A 19259-nucleotide genomic window follows, 5' to 3' on the forward strand; every position below is an offset into this window, starting at 1 on the left:
AATACGCTGGGGGCTGCATTCATGGCAATACGCTGGGGGCTGCATTCATGGCAATACGCTGGGGGCTGCATTCATGGCAAAACACTGGGGGCTGCATTCATGGCAATATGCTGGGGGCTGCAGATGGGCACTTACCCTTATTTTGCTTCACATGTCTTTATTTAAAATGTAAGATTTTTTTTTTCCTGAGCCTTCCTTTTTAAAGTTAAGGTGTGTGGTATAAGCCAATTAAATACAGTATATCCAAATAACACACCCAAGCTCATCTGTTCACCACACACAGCACAAAGGCAAGAGAATTATTGTTGGGCCGTGTATTAGCGCTCGGATGAACACACTTAGACCGAATTTTAATGGTTTAAAGAATGTCAGACAAAATGGTCGGCCCTCAAGCATGTTCACTTCATCAAATCTGGCCCTCTTTGAAAAAAGTTTGTACCCCCCCCCCCCCCCCCCCCCCGATGTAGAGTATAAGATTTCCTATCATTTGAGCCCAGTCTTGCCACAAAGAGTTAATCCAGCTCTGAGCAATCCTCTTTTATTGTTCAGTGAGATAAATCTCGACAAACAGAGAAAAACTGTCAAATCCTCCCCCTTGCTGTGAGTGACAGGTGATTTACATATCTCGTGCACTAGCCTAAGAGACATGCATTATTTTTTAATTCCCTCCCACTCCTTTCTTCTGCTGCTCTGCCAGGATTGTATGTTTCCCACCTCAGCATAATTATGCATGCTGAAGTCATGTGGTTACTTTCCTGTCTTTTCACTGGATGTGAGAGATCATGGCAGAAGTTCAGTGTAAGAAATACACAGGAGAAAATGCATATTGACAAGGGGAGTGTAGAGGTGGGCGGGGAGTCTACTGACATCACGACTCCATCCACTGAGCCCTGGAAAACAGACCCACCCACAGAATCTGCAGTTTTTCGGGTCTCATAACAGACAGAGGGGAGACATTTGACAAGTAAAGATACATGCAGGAGGCATGTATATCCTTATAGCTAACCCCTATGGCAGTAGTTTAGAAAGGATGACATTGGGTTTACATCCACTTTAAACTTTCTAATAGAATACTTGGTGGGACATTATGAGGAGCTACAAAAACCATTAAAAAAAACGAAAACTTTAGTTTAAGTATAGAGAGGTGGGTGTATCGCCAATTACTTCTTGCACCACATCTCGTATATTTATAGAAAATGAGAGAGGGAGTTATTTGGGATTTTTAAGGTGCTAATATATAATATACACAACAATCATATTAAAATCCATTAATTTATTTATAAACATGATTAAAAGGGTATATAAGAAAAAATAAAAAATACAAAATTGGTCGATATGGTAGCATTTAGAAAGTCACCTCATACAGTTCATGTTTGGCATGGTTGGCAAGGTCCTGACATGTTTCGCCCCATTGGGATTCTTCAGGGAATATACTTGTCCAGTGCAAATTATGCCATTGCCAGATACTAAATTGCTTCAAGAAAAACGACCTTCAAAGTAATTTGTCTTTATTAGATCTAGCAATAGCGCTGCAGTGGGATCATAGGAGATTCATATAGACCAGGTGAATGTAAGGTACAGTAGAGAATACTGTGGCAGTTTTTTAAAACATCAAGAATTAGACTATAAAAGAACAGCAGTAGGGAATAGGCAAGTATTTGCATGGTGGACAGCTGTTACTGGTTTATCAGTTCATAAAGTGGAGCAGCCGCAGTTCCTCCACATGGCCTCCAGGGCCTTTCACTACTGCGTATATAAGCATCCACATGCGTGGTTACTGGCAGAAGTAATGGCCGGAGACACCGGATTTTCTGCATCTCCAACCCGGCCAGCGTGTGATGTCATTGGCCAGGCGTGGATGCAATTGTCTCTATTGCGCATGTGCGGGACTAGGAATATGAAGTATATAACAACACAATTGCCAAAATCGTATTATCTTCAGTAGCAAATCTTAGAGGGAGGGCAGCCTGCCCCATGTAAAGTCAGCTAAGGAGTGCTCTAGAACTGTACAGGCCACAATTCCTCAACTTCCAAACATACTTCAAATGGGGCCTTCGGGCACAGATTGGTGCTGAGCCTAGGGAAACCCTGACTCTGACTTGTCACATAACACAAAGCCAAGTGGAGGCCTTGAAGGACTGCCCATTGATCTACAATGGGCGCTGCCCTGCATTTAAGGCCTGGTGAGTGTTTTGAGGAACATCTATTCTGGGAAAAGTGGGGGAAGATTTTTGCTGGGGGAAGGTGGATTTTTTTCTAGGGATGCAGTGAAAGATGGGAAATTTTTCCTAGGGCATGGAAGGAAGGGGTAGGATTTTTGATAGGGATTGGTAGAGATTTTCTGCTGGGGTTAGGGAGGTGGGAGTAATTTTGGGGTGTTCTGGGGTAGCTGAATTGGTGCTAAGGGAGCTGCCCCTATACTGACACAGTAGCCAATTTTTTGCCAGCACATTGCTCACTTATTGTCAGATTTGCGCATCTATCTCTCACATATTGTCATGATTAGCCATTGCTTATGCATTTCACTGGTCACCCATGTATTACCCACTTATGGTACCAAATATCTGTTGGTTACACTAAGTATACCACTATTTAGCATGTTTGTGTAATTTCAAAAGTCATTTTTAAGATTTTTAAATTTGCAGCTTTTATTAAAGCCTAACTGCAGATTTTAACCTCTTCAAAACCAGGCACTTTTACCCTTTTCCTGCCCAAGCCAATTTTTAGCTTTCAGCACTGTCACATTTTGAATGACAATTGTGCAGTTCTGCAACACTGTACCCATATGCATTTTTTTTCCACACAAATAGCGCTTTCTTTTGATGGTATTAAATAACCAATGGGTTTTTTATTTTTTGCTAAATAAACAAAAAATATTTTTTAAAAACTTGTTTTTCTTTGTTTCTGTTATAAAATGTTGCAAATAAATAATCTTTCTTCCTAAATCTAGGCCACATTTTTTGAAGCAAGTTTTTTGAAGTTGTAACTTTTTGTCACTTTTTTTTTGAAAATGTATTCACGATTTTTTTTTTTACATACTGTCACCAGTGCAGTACAGCGTTATCATATAATGGATGTGGCAGTGATTAGGGTCACTGACTGGTGACAGTTTAAAAAAAAAAAGAAAACGTAAATTCTTTTTTTTATATACAGTGTGACCAGAGCAATACAGTACTTCCATAATAACACTGTACTACTCTGAGGAAGTGATACAGAGCTTTTTTTTTTTTTTTTACACATTATGATTGTTTATGCCATTGAATTTCACTTTCATTGATCAATTAAACTGATTAATTCAATGTGTTTTGTTGTGATTAGCTGTGATTGGCCACAGCTAAACACATGGTATGATGGGCTGTGATTGGCCCTGTCTATACCATGTGATCACTATGACCAATCACAGCTAGCACCACAATTGTACAGAATAGATGGCATGAAAGGAAGCTATCCATTGTTTTAAATTGTCATGTGATCTGCTGTGATTGGTCATAGTGATCATATGGTAAGGGCAGTCCATGTGACAGGCACAGCTGATAACAGATCACGCTGCAGCCGCGATCTGGGAGGACATCCTATGACAGAAGCCCTGCCCGGCCGCCATTTTGCTATAGGCTGGGCGGAAACTGGTTAAAGAATTTGAAATAGTTCGTTTGGACCAAGCTGGTCCAAATGAACTGTTTAGTTCACTAAATGTTTACTGTGCTGTTGTATAAATTGTATGAAACCTCAGCTATATACAGTATACAGCGCTGTGTTCTGGAAGTGGGACAGGAACTTCCCATTCCGATTCCAGAACAAAATCATGTCAAGCTAAGTGCTGTTGAGCCATTCACAGGGAGCTTTGTATTCTATGAATAAATACAAAGCTTGCTCTGATTGGCTGAGGTGTAGAGGAAGATGGTTGATGTCAAGATCTCCAACTCAGCCAAGGAGCTAGTAGCAAAGAGTGGGAGTGTTTGAGAACTCCTCTCCTACATCACAAACAGTGGTTCTCAGATCACCACAATCCAGACCAAATCAAATTTAGCAGACTGGTGATGGTGAAAGACAGTACAGCAATGCATGAAAGAAAAACTTTGGTATTGAGCAACGTGGCTATGTTCCTGGTATGCATGGCCTAATTTTCCATTTTGATTGCAGCATACTATATAAAGAGTAATTATTTTAAGTAGCATTCATAACAAATCATTCAATGTAATAAAACCAATGCAGCATTGTGTATTTACAATTTTAATTGAAAACATAAATACCATACAGAAATGGAATTTAACAATGTTCAATACAAAGGAAACATATAGGTAAGTAGAGTATGGCATGGTTATACATCCGACAATGCTATTTTTATTGAGCTCACCCTAAGGGAAAAGACAGGGAAACAAATAATACGGCTTCACAATAGTTTGGGTTGCGAACCTCGGAAATTCTGTTGAATTGTATCCTTCAAGAAATTAATTTATGTTATACTGCCCATCATTTATATTACAGATCATTTTATAGTGCCATCAACTTATGTAGTGCTTTACATACTATTCATTTACACTGGTCTCTGCATTCATGGTACACTTAGTCTAATGCCTCATACACACGATCGGACTTTCTGACAACAAAACTGTGGAATTTTGTTTGAAGGGCGTTGGCTCAAACTTGCCTTGCATACACATGGTTACACAAATGTTGGCCATCAATTACGTAGTGATGTACTAGACGTACTATGTGATTTTTTCAGCTCTTTAGCACCACACTTTAGGCTCCTTCTGCTAATTTCATGTTAGTAGGAGTTTGGTGAGTGTTCATTCATGCTTTTCAGTTAGTTTCGTCAACCAGACATGTTGCAGAATCGAAGCAGATATTATTTATTATTATTGTTTATTATTGGCCTTGGAGTTATTGCTTTGACATTATCTTTTGGTTGAATAATGATTTGATTTGGTATATTTTCTATATTTTTGGATGCATAGAATGCACTTTTTGGTTAAGTTCTATTGGCAGATAGCATGTTTAATTCTATTTTTTGAATGCACAATAAAAAAAATGTGTTTTACTTCAAATGACAATTTGGAAGTAGGCCGTTACATTTTAACCACTTACAGACCGGACCATTTTGCTGGTCAAAGACCAGACTACTTTTTGCGATTCGACACTGCGTCGCTTTAACTGACAATTGCGCGGTCGTGCGACGTGGATCCCAAACAAAATTGAAGTCCTTTTTTTCCAACAAATAGAGCTTTCTTTTGGTGGTATTTGATCACCCCTGTGGTTTTTATTTTTTGCGCTATAAACAAAAATAGAGCGACAATTTTGAAAAAAACGCATTATTTTTTACTTTTTGTTATAATAAATATCCCCCAAAAATATATAAAAAAACATTTTTTCCCTCAGTTTAGGTCGATACGTATTCTTCTACATATTTTTGGTAAAAAAATAGCAATAAGCGATTATTGATTGGTTTGCGCAAAAGTTATAGTGTTTACAAAATAGGGATAGTTTTATAGCATTTTTATTAATAATTTTTTATAATTTTTTTTTTTTACTAGTAATGGCGGCAATCAGCGATTTTTATTGTGACTGCGACATTGTGGGGGACCCATCGAACATTTTTGACACATTTTTGGGACAATTGTCATTTATACAGTAATCACTGCTATATAAATGCAGTGATTCCTGTGTAAATGACACTGACAGTGAAGGGGTTAACCAGTGGGTGGCAGTGTAGGGGTTAAGTGTTCCTAGGGGTGTGTTACTAACTGTGGGGGGGTTGGGCTTTTATTTAGTGAACACTGATCTCTGCTCCAATCACATGGAGCAGAGATCAGCGTCACTAGTTGCTAGGCAGAATGGAGAAATGCTGTTTACACGGCATTTCCTCCATTCAGCCGTCCCGTGAGACGATCGTGGGGATGCCCGCGGCGATCGAGTCTGCGGGTCCCGCGACCGGACTCACGGGGGTCCCGCCCAGCATGGCGCCATTGAAGATTGGACGTACCTGTAGGCCAATATGCCTGCCCGTGCCATTCTGTCGACGTACATCGTCGTGCGCTGGTCGGGAACCGGTTAAAAAATACAATGTAAAATTGACAAGGGACACCAACATAGTTGTATCTTTGATCTTAAAAACTATGGGATAATGGTGTTGTTGTAACTTGCCCAAATAAAAAACAAAACAAAAAAACATAATAATATTATTTTTGATATCACTAGAAAAAAAAAGGCTTTGAAAATGTGTTTGCAATAACTCCATCAGTATCACCAGCAAAGCATCTTCATTATTATCCTATTAAAGAAGAAGAGAATTGTGCGCTGCATTTCGAGATTTCATAATCTGCCACATCACGAATGTTAATTCTCCATTACAAACGCTAGTTTACAAGACCGACTACTTCTGCTTCCGAGCATGCCTGTTTGTACTTGGACTTTTTTCCGAGGAACTTGTGTGCACACCATCGAAAAGTCCGACAACAGACATTTCTTAGCGGAAAATTTGAGAGCACGCTAGCCAACATTTGTTGGTGGAAAGTCCGATAATAATTGTCCGATGGAGTATACACATGGTCAGACTTACGGCCAAAAAGCTCACATCTAACATTTCCCGTCGGAAAATCTGATCGTGTGTACGTGGCATAAGGTTCCTATTTTACAAACATATGAGACAATTTTTAACTGGAGCCAATCAACCTCCCAATATGGAAACCCAAGCAAAAGAAGAACATGCCAGATCTGTGCAGATAGTGTTCTGGCCAGTTGCAGCCCATCCAATAGGAAAGCCACTCCCTCTATTCACAGCCCCCTCAATCCACGGCTGTCACCCCCCATTCATGTGTCCGACCCTTTTTTTTTAACATAAAGGAATGAAATTGAAAGAATTGTATTATGGTTGCCTTTAAATCCTGTTACAAGGGGTTCACAGTTTGGCATTCTGTATTATGAAGGGATGATGGCAATTACACCCTTAATCGTGAAGGCGACTTACTTCAACAATTAAAAATTGAGAGGGCTTGTAAGCTTTCACACGCTATACAAAACTGCTGAAAAATAAAGTTTGGGCTGGAGTTGGGCTTTAATAGTGGAGTTGCTGCCTGTAGTGACCAATCAGGTTTTATCTTTCACTTTCTGATTCCCAGATCAGATTAGGCACCACAATAACACCACCTTTATTTTCTGTAAAAAAAATTCTCCAGTTCTATATAAATAAGGCCCTACTAAAGTACTGAATATGCACAAAAAAAACACTAAAATACAGAATCAAACTGATTTTCACAGCTAATTTCTGCCTTCGAACGGGCTTTGACCAATCATCCTTTCCAAAAGAAAATGCAACAAACTACATTTTTTCATCTCCCTAACATTTTTAAGAACAAATGCTTTTACACTAGACAGACAAAAGAAAATCACACACACATTCACAGGTTTATTGTACAGGGGTCAAATATGTGTTGGTTTATTAGAGCTTATCTTTTAATATCTGAATTGTAATGTGTTGTGTAGGGCTAAAAACATAACTGTACAGAGTTGGACAGGTTTCTGTGTAGTACCTTCTAAATAACTGTAGGGGTCAGTCTTACAGCAGCTCAGTATGCGCAACAGTAGTCTTAATAGCGTTCCTAATATTTAATCATTATGTCTAAGAGCTGTGTCAGAAGTGCAATTCCGCAGCAGAGATTTGTAATCACTAAAACATCCTTGTGCTATTTTCTGTCTGATTTGTAGCTGGCTATATTACATGTCCACCCAGCTACAGGCCCCTAGTGGGATGATGATATTCAAGATTTTGTAGATGACTCAACCTGGAATCAATAGGACCCTGCGTAACCATCAAAATTCAAGTATAGTCAATCTATACTACATCTCAAATGCATTTTGGAGGGTGCTTAGCTGATAATATTACCATGTAAAGTCCATAGTATAAAGTATAGACAGCACACTGGGTCCCAGCTGTACTCTAGTGGAGTTCCATACAAGAACGGCATAACATTTTGGGGAATGGCAGCCCCCTTTATCATGGAGATACACTATGTTCTGTGTCACCTTCATAAAGGGGACCACTCTGTCTTCAAAAGACAATGTCAGTTTTGCATGGAACTTCAGTAAAGTTCGGAGTGTCAACCCGATGAAGGGAATCAATGGGTCTCCAAAGCATTATGGCAGTGTTCCATGGAACTCCAGTAAAGTTCTATGATAAAGGGGACTGCTGTGTCTTCAAAACATGATGTCATTCTTCCATAGAACTCCAGTAAAGTTCTGTGTCGCTTTGATAAAGGGTGTTTGTGATGTTTTCTACGTGTTAAAGAGGGGTCACTAAACTTTCTAAACAAATGGCCAGATTTTGGTGCTTCAGATGTTAAAGGAACAGACTGTGGACAGTCAGAATTTAGAGGGACAGACTGTGGACAATCAGATTTTAGAGGGACAGACTGTGGACAGTCAGATTTTAGAGGGATAGACTGTGGACAGTCATATTTTAGAGGGACAGACTGTGGACAGTCAGATTTTAGAGGGACAGACTGTGGACAGTCAGATTTTTAGAGGGACAGAATGTGGACAGTCAGATTTTAGAGGGACAGACTGTGGACAGTCAGATTTTAGAGGGACAGACCGTGGACAGTCAGATTTTAGAGGGACAGACCGTGGACAGTCAGATTTTAGAAGGACAGACTGTAGACAGTCAGATTTTAGAGGGACAGACTGTGGACAGTCAGATTTTAGAGGGACAGACTGTGGAAGTCAGATTTTTAGAGGGACAGACTGTGGACAGTCAAATTTTTAGAGGGACAGACTGTGGACAGTCAGATTTTAGAAGGACAGACTGTGGACAGTCAGCTTTTAGAGGGACAGACTGTGGACAGTCAGATTTTAGAAGGACAGATTGTGGACAGTCAGAATTTAGAGGAACAGGCGGTGGACAGTCCGATTTTAGAGGGACAGACTGGACAGTCAGATTTTAGAAGTACAGACTGTGGACAGTCAGATTTTAGAGGTACAGACTCTGGACAGTCAGATTTTAGAGGTACAGACTCTGGACAGTCAGATTTTAGAGGTACAGACTCTGGACAGTCAGATTTTAGAGGGACAGACTGTGGACAGACAGATTTTTAGAAGGACAGACTGTGGACAGTCAGATTTTAGAGGGACAGACTGTGGACAGTCAGACTTTAGAGGGACAGACTGTGGACAGTCAGACTTTAGAGGGACAGACTGTGGACAGTCAGACTTCCAGGGACAGACTGTGGACATTCAGACTTTAGAGGGACAGACTGTGGATAGTCAAAGTAGAAAATAAATAAAAAGGGAGCAGCACTCTCAAAGTGCCATATTAACCAAATATAAATACAAACAATTAAAATTAAATAAAAGAATAAAAATGATAACAAATCCCAATAAGTGAATCTTGTAACATATATAAAGTCCTCCGGTGGAAAGTGAAACCTTGAAAATTCCTCCAATGGAAAATGAACAAACAGCAAAAGTTGGTGAAAATCCTGTGACTTTAAGGATGGACAAAGTAAATTCACCACCACAAAGAGCGAACACTTACCAGCTGCACAAGCTTTAACACTTGTGGCTAATACCCAGCCAGGGCCTTTTCCTCCCGGGACTTCAGATGTCTTTGGTGGATTCATTTTGTCCGTCCTTAAAGTATGCGTATTTGTACTCATGGTGTCTGCATGGTGGTAATAGCTGGGTGTTTGTACTCAAGGTGTCCCCTGGGTGGTAATATCTGGGTATTTGTACTCATGCTATCCCCATGGTGGTAATATCTGGATATGTGTTCGCCTGGTGTCCCCATGGTAGTAATATCTGGGTATTTGTACTCATGATATCCCCATGGTGGTAATATCTGGATATGTGTTCGCCTGGTGTCCCCATAGTAGTAATATCTGGGTATTTGTACTCATGATATCCCCATGGTGGTAATATCTGGATATGTGTTCGCCTGGTGTCCCCATGGTAGTAATATCTGGGTATTTGTACTCATGATATCCCCATGGTGGTAATATCTGGATATGTGTTCGCCTGGTGTCCCCATAGTAGTAATATCTGGGTATTTGTACTCATGATATCCCCATGGTGGTAATATTTGGATATATGTTCTCATGGTGTCCCCAGGGTGGTAATATCTGGGTATTTGTACTCATGACGTCTCCAGGGTGGTAATATATGGATATGTGTACTCATGCTGCCCGCTGGGTTGTAATATCTGGGCATTTGTACTCATTGTGTCTCCAGGGTGGTAATATCTTGGTATGTGTACTTGTATCCACATGGGGGTAATATCTAAGTGTTTGTACTCATGGTGTCCCCAGGATGGTAATATCTGGGTATTTGTACTCATGATGACCCCATGTTGGTAATATCTGCATATGTGTATTCATGATGCCCCCAGGGTAGTAATATCTGGGTATTTGTACTGAGAAAGCTCCAGTGGGCGGATTGAAACACACTGGGGCTGTGGCCTGGTGGGGGGTCCAAGCTGAGACTGCCATTCACTATCATAAAGCAGGTCTTGAATTGATGTGTGGCTGCTGGGACACCTAGTCACTCTCTACTGTGGCCCCGCCCCTTGTCACACAATGATTGGACAGCCACCCTGTCTACCCATGGCACTCGGTTTTGCGGCAATGGAACAGAAAGCCTTGCTTTCATTGGTTGCAGAACCTACTGCGCTTGTTTTTTTTTTCTATTGGCAAAACACAGATAAACCTATTTTTGGCTGATAATTTTCGGCGGCCGGCATATCGGTGCATCCATAGTATTACCCCCTTGAAGGCATTTAAAGGGATGGATTTTTGTTCACCTTGATAAAGGCGAATGCTGTATCTTTGAAGTGTGATGTTGATCTTGCAAAAAACTCCATAATTTTCAGCTGGAACTTGTGTGGTGCCTTTGCTTTAAATGGACCAGACTTTCCCAACCTTTTCAACACAGAGGAACCCTTGAAATAGTTCTGTCTCGGAGAACCCCTGCTAAGAATTAGAAATCTACAACTCATGATACATTAGTGTGATGGTCAGTAGGAAGAATGGTCCTTACACTTGTGGTCAATGGGAAGAATAACTTATCTGAGAGGCAGAAATTGCCCAATGCTGAAGGAACCCCTAGCAACCTCTGGAGGAACCCTGGTTGAGAATCACTGATATGGATTGATAGCACCAAAAATTATTCTGTAGCTGATACAAATTTCAATAAAATTGCATAAATGACAGCCTTAAAGTAAACAGCAACAGCAATATGAGCAATAAATAGAATAAAAATGAAAAATTATTTTACATGCATTTAAAATATTCTTGTAAATTTGTCAGTTTAGGTCACATGTAAATCATGGGGAATCATGTTATGATATCATTGAATTTAATCTTGATGAATATACACTCCCTAACAATCAACTTTCTATATTAGCTCCTTTTTGGTCTGTAAATTATACGTTTGAAAGCCTTTTGTTCTGTTCAATAAATTCAAAAAATACCTGTTGATCCTGTCAGAAATTTTGTGAGCTAATAACTTCCTGTTCTCGCTGCCTGCTGTGTTGTACACTTATCAGTTATATTGTTCACAGCGGTCTCTGAACAGAACCACGTCCCCCTGGATTATGAAGAATGGGAGAGGGGTGGGGTAATGCTGGCCCATCTTGTCTCTGTTTTCCTGATAGAGAAAGGTGAGTCTTGTAGTAATCACCGGGTTAAAATAAAGGGAAAAAGTATGAAAAAAAAGAAAACAAATGCAGCCACCACATCTAAGGACTGGTAAATTTCAATATACTACATTTTGTTTTGGATTAAAAATGTTAACATTACCTTCTAGTCTATAAGCTGATCTACAAGTGAAATGAAGTGAAACAGGGTTTGCTTTACACATCTAATCATGTGGAAAAAGGCCTATAGTATTATTTTAAATTCCCTTGTCAAAAAGTAAAAACATGCTTACTTTCTTTCACATTACCATAGTAAATCACCCCGTAGTATAGTAATAATGAAAGCAGTGGGTTATACCATGACATGACTACACCACATTTTTAAATAGAATATTTACATTCGCAGATTGGTTATTATACATAAGGGTATGTGAATATTTATTTTTTTATTTAAAGTAGATATCTTTTTAAGGGCCTATGTCGACAGGCTTTTGTTCACTTCAAAGGGGCTTAGCATTCCTATACAAAGTAATGAAAAGCCAATAACCAACTTCAAAGATCAAATGCATCTGCCAATGAATTGTGAATGATCTCAGAAGTGTCTAAAACTGGTGGCATTGATACAAGCCCATTGACACCGACCCTTTAATTTATCAACAAGTATATAGAGCAAGGACCTACCTAAAGAATCCCTTCATTGTAACTTCAGATAGGGCCTCACACTACGTAAGTGTTGGCAAACCTAAACCTTGTACAACCAGATTGTAGGTATGGCCAACTTAATGTCATATGTAGGCAAATGAGGTGCTCTAAAACGGTGTGGAAACATTGTTTTATGTACTAGATCCCTACATGTCCCTACTGTTAGGAAGAGCCTTGCCGCTTCTGGTATTGTATTCGTAGGTTCTCTAGCTGCTCTTTACATCGGGAGTGGGCCAGGTTAAGGCTCTGATTCTCTTTGGTGAGCTGTTCATACTCCTTTGCTAAGTGGACGACATCTGAACTTTCCTTCTCAAACTGATCCAGTCTGGCCATCAGTTCTTTCCTACAAACAAAAATAGAACTATTATTAACACAATGTAACCATGCAGATTATAATGAGAAGAGACTAAAGGAGTGGTCTGAAATGCAGCCCTTTGATTGCCGGTATCCAGCCCTTGGGATACTAATCCTCCCTCTAATACAAGCCACTGGTCCTCCCATCGACACCAACTGTGGGGCGCTATTCCTCCCACTGACACCAATGAGGAGGCACTATTCCTCCCACTGACACCAATGATGAGGCACTATTCCTTCCACTGACACCAATGATGAGGCACTATTCTTTCCACTGACACCAATGATGAGGCACTATTCCTTCCACTGACACCAATGATGAGGCACTATTCTTTCCACTGACACCAATGATGAGGCACTATTCTTTCCACTGACACCAATGATGAGGCACTATTCCTTCCACTGACACCAATGATGAGGCACTATTCTTTCCACTGACACCAATGATGAGGCAATATCTTTCCACTGACACCAATGATGAGGCACTATTCTTTCCACTGACACCAATGATGAGGCAATATCTTTCCACTGACACCAATGATGAGGCACTATTCTTTCGACTGACACCAATGAAGGGGAACTATTGCTTCCACTGACACCAATGATAAGGCACTATTCTTTCCACTGACACCAATGATAAGACACTATTCCTTCCACTGACACCAATGATGAGGCACTATTCTTTCCACTGACACCAATGATAAGGCACTATTCTTTCCACTGACACCAATGATAAGACACTATTCCTTCCACTGACACCAATCATGAGGCACTATTCTTTCCACTGACACCAATGATGAGGCACTATTCTTTCCACTGACACCAATGATAAGGCACTATTCTTTCCACTGACACCAATGATAAGACACTATTCCTTCCACTGACACCAATGATGAGGCACTATTCCTTCCACTGACACCAATGATAAGACACTATTCTTTCCACTGACACCAATGATGAGACACTATTCTTTCCACTGACACCAATGATGAGGCACTATTCCTTCCACTGACACCAATGATAAGACACTATTCTTTCCACTGACACCAATGATGAGACACTATTCCTTCCACTGACACCAATGATGAGGCACTATTCCTTCCACTGACACCAATGATGAGACACTATTCCTTCCACTGACACCAATGATGAGGCACTATTCCTTCCACTGACACCAATGATGAGGCACTATTATTTCCACTGACTGTTCTTTCCATTCTTTCCATCACAACAATGATGGGACACTATTCCTCCCAGTAATATCAACCTACTGACCAAGGCCACTATGTAATGTTTTGTTCCCACTGACCACCAAGCTTGAGGCACTGTTTACTCCCAATGCTTTTTTTTTTACTCCCAATGGCCACAGTCCGGCCTCCCTAAAGTCTAAAGACGGGTAAACTGGCCCTTTGTTTAGAATGTTTGGAGACCCCTGGAATAAAGGAATCAAAAAGCACTTTGACCTATCTGTTAAAATTAAAAAAAAGAGAAAAGCACTCCAACCATATCAGTGAGTAGCACAGTGTAGAATGTATTCTCAGGTTTCATTCCACCACATTAAAAAGAAATAATAATAAGAAGAAGAAGAAGAACTAATAATACATATAACACTAAAATAAAAAAGGACAAGTACTTAGGGAATATGTATACAATGAACTGTATGTTCCAGAAAAAAACGTTTTAGCTACATTAAGGCCACTTCCTTTTAATCTTGCATTATGTATATTGTTGAGTAGAAGATTTCCCTATAAACACGAGCATTGAGGGTCGTATTGTGATAGAAGAACTCTTATAGAGCTCCTCTGACTACTTGTATCATCTCTCTGAGGTTATACAATAAATAGTCCAATTATGCAGCTGATGTTTGAAATCAGGTCATTAAGGAATATTTAAAAGCACATATTTTTTGGGGGGTTTTGGGTGGAGTAGAAAAGGGTTAAGACCCCTTTCAGTGTTTTTTGCCATCTGTGTTTTATTGGGGAGATTTCCATTCTCTTTCTGTCTCCTATCCCATCAGAAACTGTGATGCTGCGTACACACGTCTGGACTTTCTGGCAGACTATTCCGTCGGACAATCCGATCGTGTGTGGGCTAATCCAATCATTTTTTCATTTTAGAATTTAAAAAACAATAGAACAGAGTATAAATAATATAACCATATTCCAAAATTCAAATAGAATCAATTCAAATTTGAATAGAATAGAATAGAAGAGCATAGAATAGGGTAGAATAGAATAGAAAATAACACAATAGTATAGCAAAAAAAACGGAATAAAATAGAATAAAATTAATATAACCATCTTCCTATTCTGCTCTATTCTTTTCTATTCAAATTCGAATTGACTCTATTTAGAATTTTGGGAAATGGTTATATTCTTTCTATTCTAATCTATTATATTCTATAGTTTTTTATTTATTTATTTATTTTTTGTTTATTCTATTCTATTCTATTGTATTACTTTCTATTCAAATTCAAATCTATTCTATTCAAAAATCTAATTTTGTAAGATGGTTATATTCTTTCTATTTTATTCTGTTTTTTTTTTGTTTCCTATACTATTCTGTTATTTTCTATTGTAATCTACTCTTCTCTATTTATTCGAATTTGAATTGATTCTTTTTGAATTTTTGGAAATGGTTATATTCTTGTTATTCTTTTCCATTCTATTCTATTGTTGTTTTTGTATTATATTCTTTTCTATTCCATTCTTTTTTTCTATTCTATTCTTTTCTTATGTATTCAAATTCAAATTTATTCTAATTGAAATTTGAATTTCAAAAGATAATTATAGTCTATGTTATTCTATTAGTTTCTATTATATTCTAGTCTATTATGTTCTTTTATTTTCTATTCTATTTTGTTCTGTTTTACTCTATTATATTCTATTCTTTTATTTTCTTTTATATTCTTTTCAAATCTATTTTTTTCCATTCTATTTCTATAGTTTCTATTTTATTCTCATTGTGAAAACAATTTGAATTTGAAAACTTTTCGAATTCAAATTTTTATTCTTTTCTATTCTATTCTTTTGTATTATTTTCTATTAAAATTCAAATCTATTGTATTAAAAATGTTACATTTGGAAGATGGTTATATTTTTTCTATTCTATTCTCGTTTTTTTTCTATACTATTCTGTTATTTTCTATTATAATCTATTCTTTTCTATTGTAATTGAATTCGAATTGATTATATTTGAACTTTGGGAAATGGTTATATTCTTTTTATTCTATTCCATTCTATTCTATTGTTTTTTTTATTATTATATCCCTTTCTATTCCATTCTTTTTTCTATTCTTTTCTATTCTATTCTTTTCTTATGAATTCAAATTCAAATTTATTCTAATTGAATTTGCGAGTTTGAAAACTATTCGAATTTGAAAAGTATTTGAAAACGATTTGAATTTGAATTTCGTCCGAATTTTCTTTTCGTTATTTCTGATTCATTTAAATTCAGTACAATTCATTTTATTCTATTTTTTTATTCTTTTTATTCTATTCAATTCTATTCTATTGTTTTTTTTTATTCTGTTCTTTTCTTATGAATTCAAATTCAAATTTATTCTAATTGAATTTCGACTTCGAATTAGAAAACTATTCAAATTTGAAAAGAATTTGAAAATGATTCAAATTAGAATTTCATCCGAATTTTTTTTTTCATTATTTCAAATTTGTTTTAAATTTGGTACTATTGTAATTTGAAAATTTGGATTCGTCCGAATTTCCGAAAAACTAAAATGCACCTGAATTTTAATTCTGGACGAAACGTATTGCACATGTCTAATTACCTGTTTGCACTGTGAATCCTGCATTAGCACCCTGATGTCCTTATATACAGCCATGCTATGTACACCCAACATACACACATACTTACTTCCTTTCTTCCAGCAGTGCGATTTCCCTCTTCACCTGATGATATTCCTCTGCGATTTTGCAGTGTTGTTTAAACACCTGCATGGACTCCTTCGATGTGTTACATGGTGGAAGAGGCTGAAGAAACAGATGGGATATAATGTAATTGTCAGATATCAGCAAAAATGTATTTTATATGCAGTCTGGAAACTTCAGAGAAGAAGGGAAAGGAGAAGTTCACTACCTGAATAAATCTGCAATCCATCATTGGTCTATATAATATGACAGTGCGCGGGTCTCCAAACTACGACCCCTGGGGCACATTCAGCCTGCTACAAGATTTCTTAGAGGGCTTCTTATACGAGTGGAGTACTCTAATGTCTCCTGGGAGGAGGTCTCATGCCCCCCATCCTCACAATCATTGGGGTTCTGGTGGAGCAATGGAATATTAGAAGGGAATAGTGAAGATGACTTTAACCACTGATGGACCGATGCACGCCAATATACGTCCTAAGTCTGAAGAGGAATATCGTTGTTATGCCATAACCCCAAATTTTGCACCTTCATATGCCAATCTTACTATGGGGCATTGGGAATCCTTGCACATATGGCAAAACAATCCTTTTCTCTCCCACATTGTGTTCTATGGTCGCTACATAGATGATGTGATTATTGTTATTTGGGATGGCAGTGCATCTTCAGTCTTAGATTTTGTTACACATTGTAACAATAATAATATGGGCTTACAGTTTACCTCTTGGTTCTTGATAAAGATAAGTTAGCTTTCCTCGATTTAGACTTATTTTCTATTGGCAAAGATATTCATGCCAAGAATTTTACCAAACCTACTGCAGGGAATGAATTTCTCCACTATAAAAGTTGTCATCATCCCCAATGGCCAATTTTGCAGACTGAAAAAGAATTTTACTAGAATTAATGATTACGATAATCAGAGTAAGCCCTTGTACACACGGTCGGACATTCCGACGGAAAATGTCCGATCGAACAGTGTTGTTGGATAATCCAACTGTGTGTGGGCTACATCGGACTGTTTCCGTCGTAATATCCGACCGACAAAGTTTTAGAGCTGGGCTATAAAATTTTTCGACAACATGATCCGATCGGACTTTGTCCGAGCGTTTGTAGAGAATTCCGATCGGACAAAGTGCCACGCATGCTCAGATCAAATTCCTAGACCAAAGCTATTGGCCACTAGCCTGAACGCAGTCCCGTCATAACGCCCATATGCAGCCTCACTGTGCCCATATGCAGCCTCACTGTGCCCATCTGCAGCCTTACTGTGCCTCTCTGCAGCCTCACTGTGCCCATTTGCAGCCTCACTGTGCCCATCTGTAGCCTCACTGTGACTATCTAAAGCTGTACCTTTGATAACTAAAACAGCAGGTGTCTCCCGCTGTGTCCTGCAGTCTGTTTGGCGGCCGTCCATTGTAACAAAGCCCCGCCTCCTCCTTGTCCGTGATAGAGGAACACTAATACAGTTTCCCAGCATTGTATCAGTGTTCTGTCTATCATGAGGAGGAGGTGGGGCTTTGTGTTACAATGGATGGCCGCCAAATAGACTGCATGACACTTAGTTATCAAAGGTATGGCTGCAGATGGGCACCCTCACTCGAGACCATCACTCGAGTATAAACCGGGGGAGGGGGGATTTCAGCCTAAAAAATGTGCTGAAAAACTCGGCTTATACTTGAGTATATATGGTATGTATGATATGTGTGTTATTTAAAAAAGAAAAAAAATTACCTTTACAATCACTTTAACTAACTGTGTCATGAGAAACCCCAGAGAGAAGTGTGTGCTCATACACAATTTCTGTAATCTGACTTCCCGCTTGAATTTTTGCCTGGTGGTTACCCGTATTTCACAAAGTGCAGCTATTTTTGTATGTTATGTCTAAGCTTTGATACTGATCCCTGCAGTGAATGGCTGAAGGCTATAAATATTAGGAGGACAGTCTCATGATATAGTGGTATGTCCACTGAAAAAAAAAAAACAGTATACTTTTTGGCCAATTATTCATGACACACTGAGGGGTTTACTAAAACTGGTGCACCGAAAATCTGGAGCAGCTGTACATACTACCCAATCAGCTTCTAATTTCCGTGTGTTTAATTAACCACTTGCCGACCATCCTCCGCGGCAGAATGGCACAGGCAGGCGAATCGCCATCTTGGTGCGTAGGTACCATAGACGGCCCCCTGCTCGCCCACTGAGCCGATGCGAGTGCCCGGTGGTCCCGATCACCGCCGGGCTCCCACGATCGCTCGGGGCACAGGGTGAACCAGGAGCTGTGTGTGTAAACACAAAGTTTCCGATTCTCTGAGGGGAGAACTGACAGATCGTCTGTTCATACAGGGTATGACCAGCGATCTGTTAGTTTCCCTGCACAGACCCCTCCCCCCTTCAGTTAGAACACAAACTAGGACACGCATTAACCCCTATACTGCCCCTAGTGTTAACCCCTTCACTACCAGTGACATTTTTATACTAATCAATGCATTTTTAATCGCACTGATCGCTGTATTAATACCAGTGGTCCCAAAAATGTGTTAAAATTGTCCAATGTGTCCACCATAATGTCGTAGTCCCGATAAAAATTGCCGCCATCATTAGTAAAAAAAAAATTATTAATAAAAATGCCATAAAACTATCCCTTACTGTGTAGACGCTATAACTTTTGCGCAAACAAATCAATATGCGCTTATTGC

At 38.9% G+C, this 19259-nt stretch overlaps 1 protein-coding gene across 2 annotated transcripts in view; it reads right to left on the reverse strand.

Moving 5' to 3' along the window:
* Window positions 1–4214: 4214 nt before the first annotated feature.
* MAP3K7CL (MAP3K7 C-terminal like) overlaps window positions 4215–19259 on the reverse strand; it is a 92283-nt gene continuing 77238 nt past the window's right edge. For both annotated transcript variants that reach the window (XM_077480019.1, XM_077480017.1), the window contains 2 exons: window positions 16553–16668; window positions 4215–12668 (listed from right to left, as the gene is read on the reverse strand). In XM_077480019.1, the coding sequence (XP_077336145.1) occupies window positions 12488–12668; window positions 16553–16668 (297 nt within the window). In that variant the 3' untranslated portion in view covers window positions 4215–12487. The remainder of the gene's footprint in view (window positions 12669–16552; window positions 16669–19259) is intronic.

This window comes from Lithobates pipiens, unplaced genomic scaffold (assembly GCF_037356315.1).
Source record: "Lithobates pipiens isolate NorthernLeopardFrog02 unplaced genomic scaffold, aLitPip1_a1.2 Scaffold_16, whole genome shotgun sequence".
Taxonomy (NCBI): Eukaryota; Metazoa; Chordata; class Amphibia; order Anura; family Ranidae; genus Lithobates; species Lithobates pipiens.